At 32.0% G+C, this 17,886-nt stretch overlaps 1 protein-coding gene across 4 annotated transcripts in view; it reads right to left on the reverse strand.

Annotated features, from left to right (window-relative positions):
• Window positions 1–17,886, reverse strand: part of LOC130903791 (uncharacterized) — a 173,555-nt gene that overhangs the window by 26,369 nt on the left and 129,300 nt on the right. For all 4 annotated transcript variants that reach the window (XM_057816117.1, XM_057816118.1, XM_057816119.1 and 1 more), the window contains 3 exons: window positions 15,306–15,568; window positions 14,915–15,252; window positions 6,313–6,402 (listed from right to left, as the gene is read on the reverse strand). In XM_057816117.1, the coding sequence (XP_057672100.1) occupies window positions 6,313–6,402; window positions 14,915–15,252; window positions 15,306–15,568 (691 nt within the window). The remainder of the gene's footprint in view (window positions 1–6,312; window positions 6,403–14,914; window positions 15,253–15,305; window positions 15,569–17,886) is intronic.

Consider the following 17,886-nt stretch of genomic DNA (forward strand, 5'->3'; position numbering starts at 1 on the left):
TTATATTCAATTTGTCTTTTTAAAGTACGTTCCATCAAGTTAGTTGTCAAACGCGAAGTATTTTCCTCAATATCTCAAAAGTTGCTGTCAGGCAAGAAGAATTAGTTATAGTTTGGAGAGGTTAATGCATAATTCAACAACAATATTTTCTCTTTTACTGTCACCATTCAAAGACCACACGTTCTTTCGATAACGGCCCGATGGCTGTATAAACGGCGTAAATTGGATAGTTTATGTATAGACACTTGCACTGAGTTCCTGATAACTAGAAGCTATACAGGATGTAACTACTTAAAAATATATTATAATTTTGTTTATTTGTCGATTGTAAAAACAACATAATAACCTCTAAGTCCTCTTGGACGTAGTTGGAATACAAAATCGGCTCATGGAAATCAATATCAAAATAAAAAAGATAAAAGAAAGTATAATCGCGAAGGGATTGAACGCGTATCGGAATTTAACTATCTGGGAACTGGGTTATGTTTAAACTGGTCATCAGACGTAAAAGTCAAGTGCAGGATAGAAAAAACAAGAAGCTCATTCATGAAAACGTATTTACGACCTCTGACTTTCACCTTAAACTCAGAATAATGCATGAAAGTTAACACCATGAACAGATGGGATGCATTTGAGATCTACCGAATAATTTTGAGAGTTTAAGAGGAACCAAAGAAGAAATTTAGAGATACCTTTATAGAAAAAATATAGAGGCTTCATAATAACAGACATTTATAGCATCAGAGATAGAATAAAATGGTCAGAAATGATCGTAAAAATCAATTAATTGTTAGCAAAAGAAGAAGAAGATTTCTGGTGACTGTTTAAAGATAGTAAGTTTTGAAAACAAGATATAAACAGTTAAATCTACATTGAAATATGTAAAAAATGATTCCCAAACTGATCCAGGTACACCTCCAATGGTTAACGGGAATTGACAGGACTGATCAAGATTTTCTTGAAAATAAGTTCATGGTTATTGTTGTCGTTAATTATCCTGGAATGTCCAGATTTTTTCTTTTCGTTGGAACTTTCCAATAACCTTCAAAATTACTCGTAGAACGTTCATTAAATCGTGGTGTGAATTGATAGCAGACTTGTACCATGAAATCGGCAGATTTTGTATGAGCCAAATTAATACTAAGCTTGGGTATGACAGCGAGCACACAGAGACATCTTTGTTTCCGTTTCAGTACCTTTTATTTCTGTCTATACGTTTATTTATTTATAGATGGAGCTACCTCAGTCCCAATAATAGATTAATGGTGATATAAATAACATAAATATCTTAAAAATTATTATTTATAGCAACACCCTGTACTTGACAAATTGTTTTTATTGAATTTACGTGTTTGTGTGAATGTTTTGTTAACTGTTATCTATGTTTTATTGACGTTTAATAATGTAATTTTCTAATCATATGTGTGCGAGTGCCCGAAGGTGATATAATTGAAATGTGTTCACGTATGAGGGTTTACAAGAGAAAATATTAATTATAATAACATTCTAACGTCAAAAACAATGAATTGTGACATAGTAGGAAGGAAAGTTCTTTTTAATTAATACTAATAACTGATAATAATGTTTAAGTTGCTGTAATATTGAAATTTCGTGATTAGAATATACATTATACATTAATTGGGTTTATTTTTTCGTTCAGAATAACGTTAAATATTATTTGTTTCTGGATTGAGTGCGAGGAAAGTCTTTCTGATGCTAATGGATTGAATTCCGCTCTTTTGGTAACTTTTAACTTCAACACAGTTTCAGTTTTTTCTCTAATAGTTCCCTATACCTTCTCATTTGATAATAAGTACAATTTGTAGCTTTTCTTCAAATTTAATTAAGAAAATTTACAAATAATGTTAGAGCCAAATATCTCGGGTTTATAAATGCTGTACGTAGGAAAAATTTTTCTCAGTGTAAATCTCGATACAAATATTCGGAGACGTAGATCGAAATGATATTTTGAGAAATAGAAATTAACATTCAAGACCTGAGAATAATTAGAAACCCCTACTGGAACCTTAGAATCGAAGAAAATAATAAGAATAGGATCAGTATTATGTTCATTTTGTACTCAGAGCGGATATTATATGAAACAAGACTAAAAGATCTCATAGAACAAGATGAGGATATATCGGATCAACAAGGGGTGGATGAATGTCTTGCTTAACATCCGTCCGTGGATTTAACCAAGGGTGGATACTTAACAGAACCGGGTTTTGTTTTGCGCGCGTTTGTTTGTGTGTGTCATCTTTCAATTTTATGTTTGTGGTACTTCTTTCTTGAAATTTAGTAGTATCTAGTTCTTAAAAAGCTTGAAATTCATGTTTTCTTTATATATTTAATGTCGTTGAGACGTTAGTTGTTGTCTAGTCGTTTCATGATGGGTTTTTCTATAAGAATCTCGCTTTTTTACTTCTCCTAATCACCCCAGAGTCTGTTTAAATTCGAAAAGAAAATATGAAATAATTTTTTCCCAATTCTAATAGTTTATTTTGTAGTTTATCAATGTTTAAGTTCGTTAAATTGCAATTATCAAACATTCAAGCACGTTTAGTAGTTTTCTCACGGTTTACGAACCTTCCGCGACCTTTACTAATTTACATAGGCTTCTGTAATGTTAACAATACATTAGTGGTAACCAAGAAGAAGTGACATTTTTTTTATTTAATTATATAATGAGAAATACGAAGTGAAGCGAAAAAATTAAATGCCTCGATTTCCCCCACGTTTAAGATGGATCTGGTCAATCGGTTACAGGTGTGGATGACCTACGACCCTTGGAGGCTTCCGCATAGCTGTCATTAAATATTTACTTACCATCCCTGCATGAGAATTCTAGGTTAAGTAAGTCATGTATCTCGTTTTCTCAAGTTTGAATTATTGATACTCGATGCACGCAAATATCTTACTTGATTATTTAATAATTAGAGGTTAATATTGTTAATAACCTATGTATAAATTAGTTATAACTTGAAAATAGAAAGAAATGTCGTGTTTTCTTATATCTACACTTTAATACAGGTCTTGCATATCAAGTATTTTCTTTATAAGGACGATTGTTTATAAAAAAATAATTTAAAAGTTTTGTTATTACATAATAGAAACCTTCTATACCAATTATTATCCATTCAGTGACAATAGAAGAACTTAATGGACGTCAAAACGATCGGATCTATTAGTTTGATGACATTGGGATTGCCCAGTCTTCCAACTGAAAATGTACTACGACGAGGGATTTCTTGAAGGACGTAAAATGTAGTGTAACGTAAAAAAATTGGATTTATTCATCAAAGCAGTCTTTTGCTTCAAGATAGTCTTCAGTTTCTGCAATTGCTTCTTCATTTGAGCCGAATTTGTTAACAGCGAGCACTAGAGGTCAGATCTGGACTATACAGTAGATAAGGCAGCGTAATTCATTCAATTCAACCATGGGTGCAATGTCTTGGTGAAACAGTGGTTTTTCTTCGACATATGAGGCCGTTTTTCCTTGATTTTTCTATTCAAACTGTCTGTCTCTCCCTTTTAGAGATATTTTATGATTAATATTTCGCGTGCATCCCAAAATAATGAAGCCATAGCCTTCCCAACTGACTATTGTGCCTTTGAACGTGGTTCACCGGTTGCAGTCCACTCAGATGATGCTCGGAGTGAAGTGATGGATCCATATTCCATCCATTGTCACATAATCGAAGCAATAAATCTGATTCATTATTTTTTTGATGTTTCCTGGAGTAACCACCTCAATTGATCGACCAGAACGTTCACCACGTTTGAATTCAGGTTCTTCTCGATGAAGCAGAGTCCTGATGATTCTTTTGAAGCCATTGCTAAGCTTGTACAGTATTTTTTTCATTAATAAGCGAAATTGTTCCGAAAACAATAATGTGTGTCACTTTTTCTGACTGATCGACTAATCATGGAATTTAGCACATAGTCTTTTGACAGTTGGTACTTCATAAACGTCATATAGTTTTGACGATGGCAGCGCCATCTGTGTGTCTGTCATAGTCATATTTCGAGAGGTGAATATTTTCGCTTTGTAGAAGCTTTTGCCTTGGTGGTTGATAACGGTTGTGATTTATCCAAATTTCAACCAGAATCTCAAAAGTGCCTCTTGTAAATTCAAAAAATATCTAACTAATAAAAGACTTTTTGAATACAATGAATGAAGAAGGTGAAGAATTCAAATATCTTAGGGTAAAAAGAAAATTTTTTAACCGTATTTGAAAGTTGATGGGGGATATTAATTTTAGAGAAAAATTTCATAATAATTTGGAAACTAAGTCGTGTTATAGAAGGATTTTCGGATAAGGATATGGATACAAATTACAAAGATTAATGAATTTTAACATTCCTACCCTCTGTATTAATGTTTCTTTCGAAAAAAAATATATTTTTTTAAGATTCACGTTTTTTAGTGTATTATTAAGAAACGTCATAGCTTGTACTTGTAGAAACAACTAGGTTCTATTCACCATTCAACTAGTAGTCTTTTGAATAGCTGATTAATCACGACAAGTAACTTTAATGTAATTTTTATACTTCCTGTAACATTCTCAACTACAAACAACTGTCGCCGTGAAAATTTTGAATCAAGATTTCAAATAAATGACCGACGATATGTCCAGAATTTTAATAGATTTAGTACCAAAAGAGATTATTTAACTAACCAAAAAGTTTACCATAAGAATCGTACAAGTTTCTAGTTTTGGGGGAAATTGGAAAGCGTTAATGGTTTCTAAGCTGATTCTGGAACATTTCAAGACACTTAAACTGCTGACCAAACAGATAAACTTGAAGAAAGTGAAACGGAACTTGCAGATTGAGCTGTAGGAGAGAGAGAAAAACATAGAGCTCCAGTAATATAGCTGAAGATAGTTCAAAACTACTATAGTTGCAACAAACTTTTCAGACTAGGCTGAGGAAATACCTCAGCTAAATAAAACGACGGTTACAACTCTAGAAGGTCTTAACAATATGACCAGCGATGTTCTGAAGAGCAATGAAAACCAAGGAAGAGGGTACCTGAACTATTTGGATGCACTTTTCCATTTTTAACTTTTTTCAAAAAGCTTTTTAAATATTTTTGTTTGAAAATGTTATTGTCAAGCAATTGAAGTTGCTTCTGATCACTTTCTACCAAGCAAATCAGGATTAGGATGATGACATCAATTACTTTTATAAATCACTTTATATTTGGTTAATATTTTCACAATTAAATGATCTAACCCCACCAAACCAAGCTCATTTCTTGTTGTATGAGCTAGGTGTGGTTCCAGACCCTAATCCTGGAGACTGTGCAGAATATATTCCCTATGGAATTGCAAAAAGTCTATGCTAGAATCTAAACAACTATGTAATAAACATCCTTGGATTATACAAATATTTATAACCCAGAAAAAAATAGGGAAATCTTTCCCATCTTACGAATTGGTCCATCAAATCGATTCCTCCCTTATAAAATAGAGTTATTTGAATGGAGGACCTTGTGAAATCATTAATAATTCGTTAATATTTCTTAACAAAATTATTGTTTATACTGTAGAGGTAGTTTTCTAAATTTTTTTATTTTTACGTAATTTCCGTATTCGCATACTACATGAAGACATAGAACGACCTGTACCTACCTACTCCACGTCCAGAATTAGTTGAGGGCTCAATACTTTACAACGCAAAAAGTGCACAATCATTTGCCAATTGAAATCGAATCTATAACATCTTTTTTCGTATTTCACAATAACTTGAAGGTATATCTACTGGAAGTAGTGCTTTCTACTATGTAAAAGACTTATTTTTTCTAAATGAAATCAAGTAGGTAAAAAGATAGTGTCCCAAAACTTTCACTATAAGTCACATGATATTGTCAACCGAACAAACAATTCGTTGTATAATATTTTTATACATCTGATTGTTTTTTATACAAATTTCATTGTAAATAAACAAGATAAGGTATGTTTTTTCGATTTACCTTGTATACGAACTTAAACGTAATGTTATACTTTGAAAGCACGCGTGTTTTCATTTATTTGTATTACAGAATTTTTCTTTTTATAACGGTATTCGTGTTAATACGTTAAATTATCATTTATATTACTTTCCCTTGGAATTAACATTTAAATTGGATAATATTATTTTATGTAACGCTGTTAAATGTAATCACACGTTTATTGTTTAAAAAAAAATCGAATTGGATTAATAAAATCACTTCAGTAGGTCAAAAACTTTATTTATTTTATTTTATCATTAAACGCCTGCGAAATCACAAGATCTAATACCTAGTGAATTCCACGAAAATATACGTACCTGGTAGATTTATCCCGGACATTAAAAGTTTATCTGGTAGTTCACTTATACGTTTAGGCCTAGCTATTTCCACTTTTTTATTAAGTGCGCCTGAAACAAAAAAAATGTTCAATCAGTTTCGATACATCTGTTACCACAGAACAAATACGCATGCGTCTAAAATTAGCGACTGTCAACGTTTTTGCCCGAAATCTAATCTTTGGAATGCGATATTTACTGATATAGACAAATCAGTGTAGCGGTGGCGTTACCGTAAAAATGATCGTTGGGAAAGTTTGAGCGTTCGGGTTTCACGTCAAATATCGATGAAAATATCGAAAAAATCGGTAAGTATTCGAATAAATAGCAATTGACAAATAAATTTTACATTACATAAATTTCAAAATGCGAAAATTTTCTGCAAAATAATTGCCTGACATCTGCACTGTGCGTTAAGAGGCTCAATTTAGAATACAAGCTGACTAGAAATCATACATGAAGTAAAATAGAAGTCAAGATGGCAGCACTTAATGTCAAAAACAGTGCCGCCAACCACCGTAGTCTCCACTACAAAAATAACTGTAGAATCAGGATTCTTCAACAAGATTCACATGAATCGCCGTAGGAATAGAATCCATTTTCTTCAACGAACGATATATAATATTAAAAATCTGTGTGTGGAAAGTTCTAAGTGGTTTCCAAATTATCTAGAACGATAAAAACATCTGGTATCACTAAAACTTTTAGCACTTTTTCGAATTCGTTCATAAGATGAATCGTTTAGTTGATTTCTCAATGGATTTTTAAAGCTTTTGAAGCATAAAAGAACGTGTTTCTCATATATATACGAGGAGGATTCTAGAAGTATCTGACCCAACAAAGAAAACACTAAAATTTTGGAGAAACATATAATTATATTTCAATGTAATCTACTTTTAGCTCCATACGCGTTTGAATAAGTTCCTTAACATTTTAATAATAAGAATCGTTCATTTCCTCAAAATAGTCGATCGTTTTTTCAAGTCTATGAAAAGAGAATAATGAGGTGGCAATTCAAATTTAAATTGCGGCGGTTTTTGCTTGATTTCTTCGCTCAAACGTTGCAATAATTTCGCATAATAATCGCCGTTGATGGTTTTTCTTTTTTAGAGATACTCAATGAGAATTATCCTCCCAAAAAACTGACAGATGGAACAGTCTTTGCGTTCTTTTCCCTGTTTCATTTATTGTTTTGATTGTTCTTGTTTCTGATGTGAAGTGATGGACCCACGTTTTCATTCATGGTTATAAAACCGGTCAAAAACTTTGCTTCATTATTGTGAAAAATTGTGTACTTTCTAATACAGTAGTACCAGGTAAGGTACTTCTGGAAACATATTCGTACGTTTATAAAACTGCTCACAACGCACGTGTTTATAGCAATGAAGATATTATTGGCTAGAAATTTATAATAGCCTCAAAATTAGCACTGAGTGAAATTAAAACGTTGCTCAATTCTATGTCAGATTTTTCCGCTTGAAAACCCTTGAAAATCACTCTTGTCGTTGATATAATTGAAGATGAAAGATTTATGAAATAGAAAAGTTTAATTAAAAAAACGAGAATTATCCCTAGTTTCTAAAGTGTAAATTTATATTTGTTTGGATAAAACTGATAGTTTTACCCTGAATTTAAACATTTGTAGTTTTTTATAATTCGAATATTTCTAAAAACTGTTAATCGAACCTGTTTCTTAGTGAAATAATGATACCTCAAAGTAGGTCACACCTACCTCTTATCAAACTATTTTATTTCCAGTTTGAAGGAATGCCGTGTAGGTAGTGAAAACCCGGTGGTAGGCTTTAGATATAATTATTAAACAACGTATGCAGGTGCACGATATGGTGAAATGGCAAATGCAAGAGGCGTTGGTTGATTTCGAAGACAAAAACGTATCAAAACTGAAGTTTATTAGATTATTTCTAGCACTGCTTTTGTTTCTTCATAATCTAGATGAAAAAAATTGAGATTTAGTACAAAATGAATAAATAAAAAAATTTTTTTTCACGTAATTATAAATTATTTCCTATATTTTCTTCAATAGCCGTATTAAAAAAATTCTGACTTGATTATTCGATCGCCTACTTGGAAATTACTTCAAAATTATATAACCAGTAGTACAACATTATTTTCGATGCTAAAATATGCACATGGTTTAACCGTGACCTACAAACGAATAAAAAGAAGAAGAAACACGTGGCGACCTTGCGAAATTTGTTTTACAACATAATTTTTACCTCAAAAAGTCAAAAAGAATGTTTTGAAATTTTAAACTATAAAAAGTTCTATTCATAACAAATAATAAAGGAAATTAACAAACAAAACGACAATTCATCAATTCTATAAACAAACCTAACTATATGTCATTCATTGTTTTTTCATAAAGCATCAATGGGTTTTTATAGGGTTTTATGTTCTATTGAAAATGCTCGATATATATATGAATGAATACTAAATCCGATAGAAAAAGTTTTTACGAGATTATTGACCTGTAGTATGAATGCTACTGAATGTTTTATACAGGTTAGTTCAAATTTAATATAAGTTTCAATACGATGATTTTCATCGTCAAATTACTGATTTTTATGGTGAAATCATATGATTACTGGAATGGTATAGAATGGATTAGGGCCGTACAAAAACGAAATGGGAAATCTTCAATGGTAATTACGTATACTCTGGGTTTTAAAAATCAAATCGAAACTGCAATCAATGGAACGACATCTTTCATCATTCAGAAATAATTTCTAATCAAAAAATTCTTATGCAGTGTATTTTTTGATCAATTTTTTGAATCTTGATTAATGCTTCAAAGTACTATAGGACTTTACAAAAACGGTGCTTTGATACTAATAAAAATTATGCGGAAAGTAGAATGGATAAATTATTTTTGCTATACAAATCACGAATTGCTAAATATTAAAGAAAAAATGAAATCGATGAGGAGTTTTCTATGTGCGGAAATGACGGAAAAATTCATTTCTGGACGTGTAATGAACGATATTTTTTATTATACGAGGATGGTTCCAGAAGTATCTGGCGGTAGTTGTTTGGAAAATACCGCTGTATTAGAAAAGACACAATTATACTTAGATTCAAAACGCAGTTCAAAGAACATGAATTCGAAGACAAAGACACGACCATTGCGCCGAAGGCAATTCCGTAAGGACATATTTAGATAGATAACCATTCATGGAAAGAGTTATTAAACATTCTGAAAGTAAGATAATTCCTTAATCATTCCATATCTAGTAACGATTTAATCAACTCATGTTATGTACTAAATAAATCTAAAAGAATATTTATTAAATTCTCTTAAAACATTTAATACCAATTATTTTTTGTTGTAGTTCGTTTTGATGTAATTTCAAAGTTCTTCCGTTTATTTCAATGTTCCATTTCACAAATATCACTTATTTGAACAAACTAAGTCATTTGTCACCAGAGGCAAGTAACTCAGTAGTACAGCCGTTAGTTCAACTATCAGTTCTACCATAATTGTATGGTCTCCATATATTTATTCATTACCATTATGTGTTAACTGTACCATACAAGCGTACATATTAAAAATATTATTCTTAGATCGAGATGTTACTTATTTTTATATACAACTTGTCCTAAGAATCTCTATACCACATTTGAATCAACTGAATAGACTTGTCAACGTATATTAATAATTTTTTTTGTTATTGAAACAAAAAAATCTCAATATAGCGTAGATAATGACGTGACCTCCGGAATTTTCTTCTATATATCGGTGCTTCGCTGTTAATTACAATGAAAACCAACTCGATTTCAGCTTCTCACCCAAACCATCTAAAAACCACCTTCAAAAGACATAACACTGCTCGAAACTTTCTCCAAGTCTTCTGTCTTGTTCTGGTCTGGTCTTGTTCAATTTTCTTGGTATTGACTTCTCACGAGTGTATCATAAGTATTAGAATGAGACTATACTAGTCGACTGGCTCCAATGATTCAATCCATATCAAAAAAATAGAGAAAAAAACGGTTCCCAAATAACTACCGTCTAATTGCTTTGGTCTCGGTCATTGCTAAGGTCACGGAGAAACTCTCAAACATACCTTGACAATGCTGGACTCAATACAGAAGAGAGCAGATGGTTTATAGGCGACCCAGAAACTTGGAGAGCTTAGAACTACAGTTTTTTTTGCTACTTGACAGGCAGACGTGGTTTAAGAATATCGAGTTTGCCTGCAGACGCTCAGAACTTCAATTTATCAGCTACCACGGTACGTTCTTGCCGAGCACTACAACCTAAAGATGTTCAAGATCAATATCCGCAAGTATCTCGAGTGTGAAAGAGTTAATTTGCTTTTTATATATAAAAAAAAACAGCGCCTACCGATTAGGATAAAGTCAACGAGATAAATATTAAAACATTTTATTAAAGAAAACCCAAAAAATGGTCATAGATTAGATAGCCAACTGTGGATAACAACATAGTGAAAGATAATTCAAGAGGTGATAAAAGCATTAAGAAAAATCAAGAGAGTTAACATTGGAGATGACAGATAGAGAAATCAGGATCTAGTGGGATTGATAAACGTAAATAAAATCGGAGAAAACATGTGAAAACCCTTCTAAATTATATTATGTGTACAAACAGAAGGCTACAACAAATGGCAAGTTATTAATCCACTATTCGACATTTAATTTCATTGATTTGAAAATATTTTTTTACTCCAACTAATATCTAAGCTAACGACCTGTAGTATAAATGCTTAGGAAAACAAATTCGACCTACTTCCACGATACCTGTCACTGTGTTAAGATTTTTTTCATTTCCTTCTTCGAATGTTGTTACTAGACAGTTTTAGTTTAAATAATTTACGTAAGAATCCCACGTGAATCTATTAATAATAGTCCAGGAGCAGGCGATTTGAAATGAGGCTCGATACATTTTTTACATGAAAGGAACCCACCTCATCTACTAAATAATTTACTGCCCTCAATAATTCACTTAAAAAATTGAAGTTTACTTCATTGTTTATAACCTTCAGCGATCCTCTTTATCTCTTCTTCGATTGCGCGTGCCGAATCTCTAGAAAGAGTATGGCTCCGCAGAGATCTAGAAGAGATATCTGTTGCTTCTGCTGGTACCTGTCAACTTCGTAGGTGGATACTAATATCATTATCATCTGGTGATGTCTCGTTCAGTATGTATCCCGATTTCAATCAGTTTTTTTCCTTTTCCGCGGACTTTGATCTTCCTTTCGTTCAGTAATTTCGTAAGGTCCGTCGTTCGATAGGTGTTAGTCGTAGGAGATCAAAATCCCGACGTGTAGCTTCTTGGTTTTCTATCCGGGCTCTCGGGTAAATACAGGGGTTGCCCGAATAGCCTCACCTCACTCCAGAATGGTCTACGGATTTGAGGTGGCTGGGAAAAACTCACATAAGCGTTTATATCAAACCTTTCTGACGTTTGTTCATCGATAGGGACCTGGTTGGGTCGGTCTTCGAGAAAGCCAAACCTTGTCTAGTGCGATTACTCCATAACTTTAGCCCAAACGTTGGTGATAGACCAGGAGATTCCTCTGATGATGTTAACAATCTCAAGATGTCTCTAAATTTGGTGCCTTCTCCATGACCTCTTTTATATGATAGAGAAAACATTTTGCAAAGCGGATTTGTTATTTTTTAATACGATTGGTGGTATTCCAACAAAACAATTAACTTTTTGTTTATTGTGGATTTATAAGACTGTGAAGTTTTTAAAACTTGTGCGCGTATAAAATGTTATTATTAAACAAAAAATTATGTAAAATATATTCGCAATTAAGTAAATTTTCATAATAATAGAGTCGAGCATTCGCTCACTTAGATAGACATCAAGTTGTCGTTGCGCTATGTAAATAAACAATCTACCTAAAGAGTCATTTACATTTATAATAATTCGTTGTTAGTTCGGTTGCAGGAATTGAAAACCCGTCTATAATTACCAAGTGGGTTGACAACTCATTATAGATCACGTGACGACATAAAATGATTCAATTTCGTAAATGTACGTTGGCGTCTTCTTACTGTTGCATAATTTCTTCTTGTTTTGAGACTTGATATGCATTCAGGACACGATGTGATCGTACGTTCACTTTTTGATAAATTATTGTGTATTTCGAAATGATAATATAATTAAACAGGACAAAAATGTTTACAACAACGTCTACTAGCTCGTGCATTTCCAATCGACGATTATCCGGTGGATTTTCTTCAACATTTCAGGAGTCGTCACCTCATTTGGGCGACCAGTTTTCAAGCATCTACCGCCATCTCTAGGTCAGGCTAGTTACTACTGGATCCTCATAAATACTAGATACATCTACAACATTCTAGTTAATAAACTATCTAGAGATCCATATTCCATACGGTTTACAGATATTTTGAAATCTTTTCTCAATTAACTATTTTGATTCTTACATTTTCGATTGGACCGTCGTTGACTGGACTATAATGCAACCATTTTATTTTCTATGTTGTTAAAATTATCATTAAGACGTAGATATTTGATACCCAGATGTAAATTGAGGTTCAAAGAATTTTTTTAACAATTTAATAATAATGAATTGTAGAATCCAATTGAACTTTATATCACGAGAGTTGTTTTTACGAAATATAATATTAGCAATACAAAATATTTATCGTTTTATGAACCGTTTGAGATCTAATCTCAATTTTATTATGTTTTATTGGCACTACAATAACATGACAGAAGACTACAACTTCCTGAAAAAGTTCTACTACATACTGAATAGAATCACTTTCAATTCCTGCAGGTGATAATTAAAAATGATGAATGCAGCTTTCTTGGTTGTTTCAAGATCAATTTCCACTCTTGCGATAAAAGAAAAATGAAAATCCGATACAGTAGCGTAGAGAAGAAGAAATTTTTATATCTTAACATACAGTGTTGCCAACACAAATAATTCTGTGTGAAGTGTAGTGAAGTTGAAGGAAAAACAGTTTGAGAGGACGTAGGGTCGACTATAATCCAACGGTGAAGAAAATAAGACTAAAAAGATCTGTCCAACGGCGACAATGGAAAGAATCCTAGATTGGACTCAGAAGGCACTTGGAGTAAGACACTCCATAGAAAGAGCCTTACTCCAGTCGTTTCCAAGGTGAAATTATAACAAGTGGAAGGTGGATATATGTTAAAAATTTATTTTAAAGTATGGAAAATCCAAAAGAAAACGTGAAACGTAATATATAATGAAGCAAAATCAAGATTTGAATAAATGAGAACGGCCAGACAATTCAGGATATCTATCGGTGTGTGTTAAGACAGATATTTCGATTGAAAGAAAATCAGAAGCTTTGGTTGAGGTGACTCATGGAAAAAATCATGGTCATTTTGCGAAAATTGGGCAAAAAAGTCAAAAACGATAAGGAGTATGGATTCTAAAGGTTGTAAACAAATTAGAGATGAAGAATTAAAAAATACTATTTGAGCAATCTCTGACAAAAGTCAGACTCAGTTTTTTATAGTTGCGAGCTGACTACAGGGTTCCCAACTTAGGGGTTTTTTTCAAATTTAAAGGGGAAATGTGGGATGGAATTTTTAAGGGATGGTGGATCGTCCAATCATTCACAAAAATATTAAAATCAAACAATGTCAATATGTATGATTTTAAAAAATCAGAATCCGAAAAAGGTGATTGGTTACTTGAACTTTTTGATAATTTATAAAAAAAAGAGTTTGAAAAAAAAAATTTCATTATTTTTGATATTATTTATGTAAAAATATTTAATTTTTTATTTCATAAAAAATGAAATGAAATGTTTTAGTGATTCTGGGAATTTTATGGATTTTTGATTGTAGATTTAGTGAGATAAATTATTGAGAGTTGGTAACACTGTCTAACTAGGTACTGATTCAGTTATTAAAATGTCACCCATATCAATCTAACTCTAGTATTAGTTTTGATAAATTTGTAATTATGTATAATTTGAATTTGTTAATAAAAAAGTAAATTTCGACGAGACAACTCATTTTCCAAAAAATATCTTCTTAGGTATTCAATTGATATTCATTTGAAGCTACTTTTATAATAATTCACTACTCTAAATTGTTAATCAAAATATAAAAAAGTACTACTACGTCACTGAACATCAATAAATTACATATTTCGTATACGATTTCCAGCCTCCAGTTGATTGGTTAATTGAAATGTTTGCCTAAATCATTCAAACGAGAATTAAAAAAAAACTACAAACTATAGTGAAATAATTGCAGTACAATCTTCCCATTCAAAAAGAAATAAATTAATTCAATGTTACATTTAAACGAAAGTGGAAAAATATTAGTCGTGTATAAACCTAAGAGTTCATTCCACCAAAAATAACTTTTTATCTACTTCCATTTTGTCTATGTAGCAGATTTCAACACTTGTCAGTTGTTGATAATTTTCGATTGGATTAGACGAAAATATGTTTGTTGAAAATATTATACAGGGTACAAACCAGGTTTATGCGATTTTAAATCATGGAAGTTATATCAGATATTTGATTTAGAAAAACTCATATTAATAATGGGGAGTTTCAAAGAAGGAATGGGATAAAGATTTACCTGATTTGATAGATTCCTTATCATCATCTTCGTCACTATCGATATGCGGTATCGAACCGACGAATTCAAACATGGGACTCGTCTGTATCGAGGAATCTTTCTTCGTTAGTTTATTGTCTGATAACTTACACGAACACTGACACGAACACGATATAACATCATCCTCCTGTCTATCCAGAGGCACGTACTGGTGACATTGAGGACAAGGAAAAGTTAAATCGTCCAAAGGCACTCGTTCGATGGCGTGCTCGACGGAAACTAATAAATTTTGTAGCATTTCCGGTAATTCGTTACCATCGTAATCGTCATAGGAATGTATCTCGAGATCCGCTATGGATCTGGAACAAATAACATCGAAAACATCTTCTCGGATCTTATTTGTTATACGTACCTGAGGTTTGAACACATTATGTCATCTAATGATTGCGTTGGATCTTTAAATTGAGCTATTGAATACCAGTGAAGTTGATGTTGTTGTCGCCAGAAAAGGACAACTTCCAAACCTGGTGATGAGGTTTTTTTTCGAACACAAACGTAACAGTCTTTATTTCTCACATTTGATTGGTCCAGTTGGCCTAAATGGAGGACTACACCCGATTTTCCGACGCATAAAGGCCATCCAGTTGGGGTAGATGATGTGCAAGAATGATCATACTGTAACAAAAGATTTCTTCGTCAATATTTCATCATTCTTTTTTTTTTAATGGCAAAAATAGTTGACTGAAGATACTAGATTCATTGGTAGTACATCGCTAAGAAATAGAATCCTTACTGGTGATCCAACATCAACAAGAGCTCAGAGAAATGCGAGGCGTGGTGTTAAATAAAGACTAACTAATCCTAATTAACCTCAATTCACAGAGCAGCACGTCTACGCTTATTGGAAAGCTTATGAGGCTTTGTCTTTTCAGACCAAAACAGAACGTATCATAAAAAAACGTAGCATTTGGAGAAGGTTTGTAGATGGTTTGAGCAGGAATTTTTATGGTTTTATCAGCGAGCATTTCTTCTTAATGCAGGACAATGCCCGTCTACGTAGTGGCCAGCAATTGTAGTCGTATTTAGAAGATACAATTTTCAGTAAAAATTAGACAAAGATAAACTAGGAACGAAAATATTTGAAAAAATGCTAGGATGGTAAAAACTTTGAAAAGAAGATTCTGGAAGTACTGGATGTTAAGAATTGGAAGAAAATAGTAATATATTGAAAATAATGAAGAATAATAATACAGGAACTGAAAAATTACGCTAATGTATAGTAGAAATAAGTAAAAAGTAAATACGGATTAATTTATAGTGAAAATATTTATTTTGAAATGGTCTTAACTGAATTAAACTGCCAGTTTTGCAAAAATCGTTTCGTATCGAACATTCTAGATCAGTTATTAATAACAAATGACAAATTACTAAAAAACGTCAGTCTCAGTTCAGAATTTGCCCGAGATGACTCCTAAAAGCTCGCAACATAAGTTTTGGATACTCATAGAAATATATAAAGTGAGGCGATGGGGATTCTTTCCAAAAAAGATCGATTTTTTAATCGATTCGAATCGTAACCTGATAAATCGATTCTAAAAAATCGCGTTTACTGGGATCCACGCGGCGTCGCTTGCCAACATGGTACCGGCACTTAAAAACAGATGATCCCACGATTTTTTTTGTTATTACCAGTAAAACATAGAATCATACTTTAGTAGCACGATAAATGCGATAAATAATTATTCGTTTAAGCCATGAGGAAACTAAGAAAAAATTGATTGTCGATTTTCGAGTCTGTAATATTGATTGAACGAATCTATTCAGTAAAGCATTTCGATTTAAGACATCGGTTTATTTGGTTAGAGGAATCGATTCTACCATTAATCGATTTCAAATCGCTTTTTTTCGTGTGGCCTCGTGGAAGGTCTAGATCGGGATTCACAAGCTCTCTCAAAGTATAGGACGGACTTAGTTTCGTGTTTGTTTTGAAAAGACGACAATTTTCAAGAAGAATAACCGTCCTGTATAAAATTTATATTCGTAAGATCATTTTTATAGATGGGATAGGTTAACCAATCGAGAGTAAATTCTACTTTTGGAATAATATACGTTTATTACCAAACATGGTTGTTAAACATAAACATCTCATCAACAAATATTTGCATGAATTCCTAGTAAATCTAATTATTTCTCTACTTTCTACGATTACAGAAAGAAAATCCACGAGATATACTCGATGGCCTTATATGAAAATGAAAAATAGACGAGATCGTGTTTCCTATACGTTTGACCAAAGGTGAAACATAAAAAAATATATTTTTTAATATTTTTTCAAGGTGTTCTTTGTCTATTATGTAGTTATAAATATCTCAAGTTGCAGTCGTTTATAGTTGACACGGAATATGGATAGCAAGTTGATTCACATTTGATTTCAATGGGGAAAAAATGTCACTTTCTATGTTTTACCTAGTTCAACAAGATTAAACTGCTTTCCACCTACAACAAGATGTTATTCATGAATGTAAATAGAGTGTTAAAGATCTACAGAACAGATTACGATATAATAAAAAAGAAAAAAATTATTAGAAAATTGTTTATATAGTAAAAACAAACTTTACGATTATCAGAAAAAAATATAAATCAAGATTGTTTACGATATTTTTGTAGTTTTAAGAGTTGAAAGTGAATCCGCCAAAAACGAATTATATAGTACTTTATTAATTATTTTATTATAATAAACGTACACGTTCTATTTAATAAGACATTATTCATACAAATATTTGATCTAAAAGATAATTTACAACATTCAGTTCATTAATTCAATTTTCATATACATCAGGTGAAACATAAGACATTAAATTATTCTTTATAGGTTAGTTTTTGGTAAATTTTTGTAAATTTTTTTTATAAATTCCGCGTCGTCAAATCAATAATGTCCAAAGAAATTTCAAGTTTGTAATGAATTCAGTGGAAATGATTCAAAGCTCGGCCTA

The sequence above is a fragment of the Diorhabda carinulata genome, chromosome 2, assembly GCF_026250575.1.
Source record: "Diorhabda carinulata isolate Delta chromosome 2, icDioCari1.1, whole genome shotgun sequence".
Classification (NCBI taxonomy): Eukaryota; Metazoa; Arthropoda; class Insecta; order Coleoptera; family Chrysomelidae; genus Diorhabda; species Diorhabda carinulata.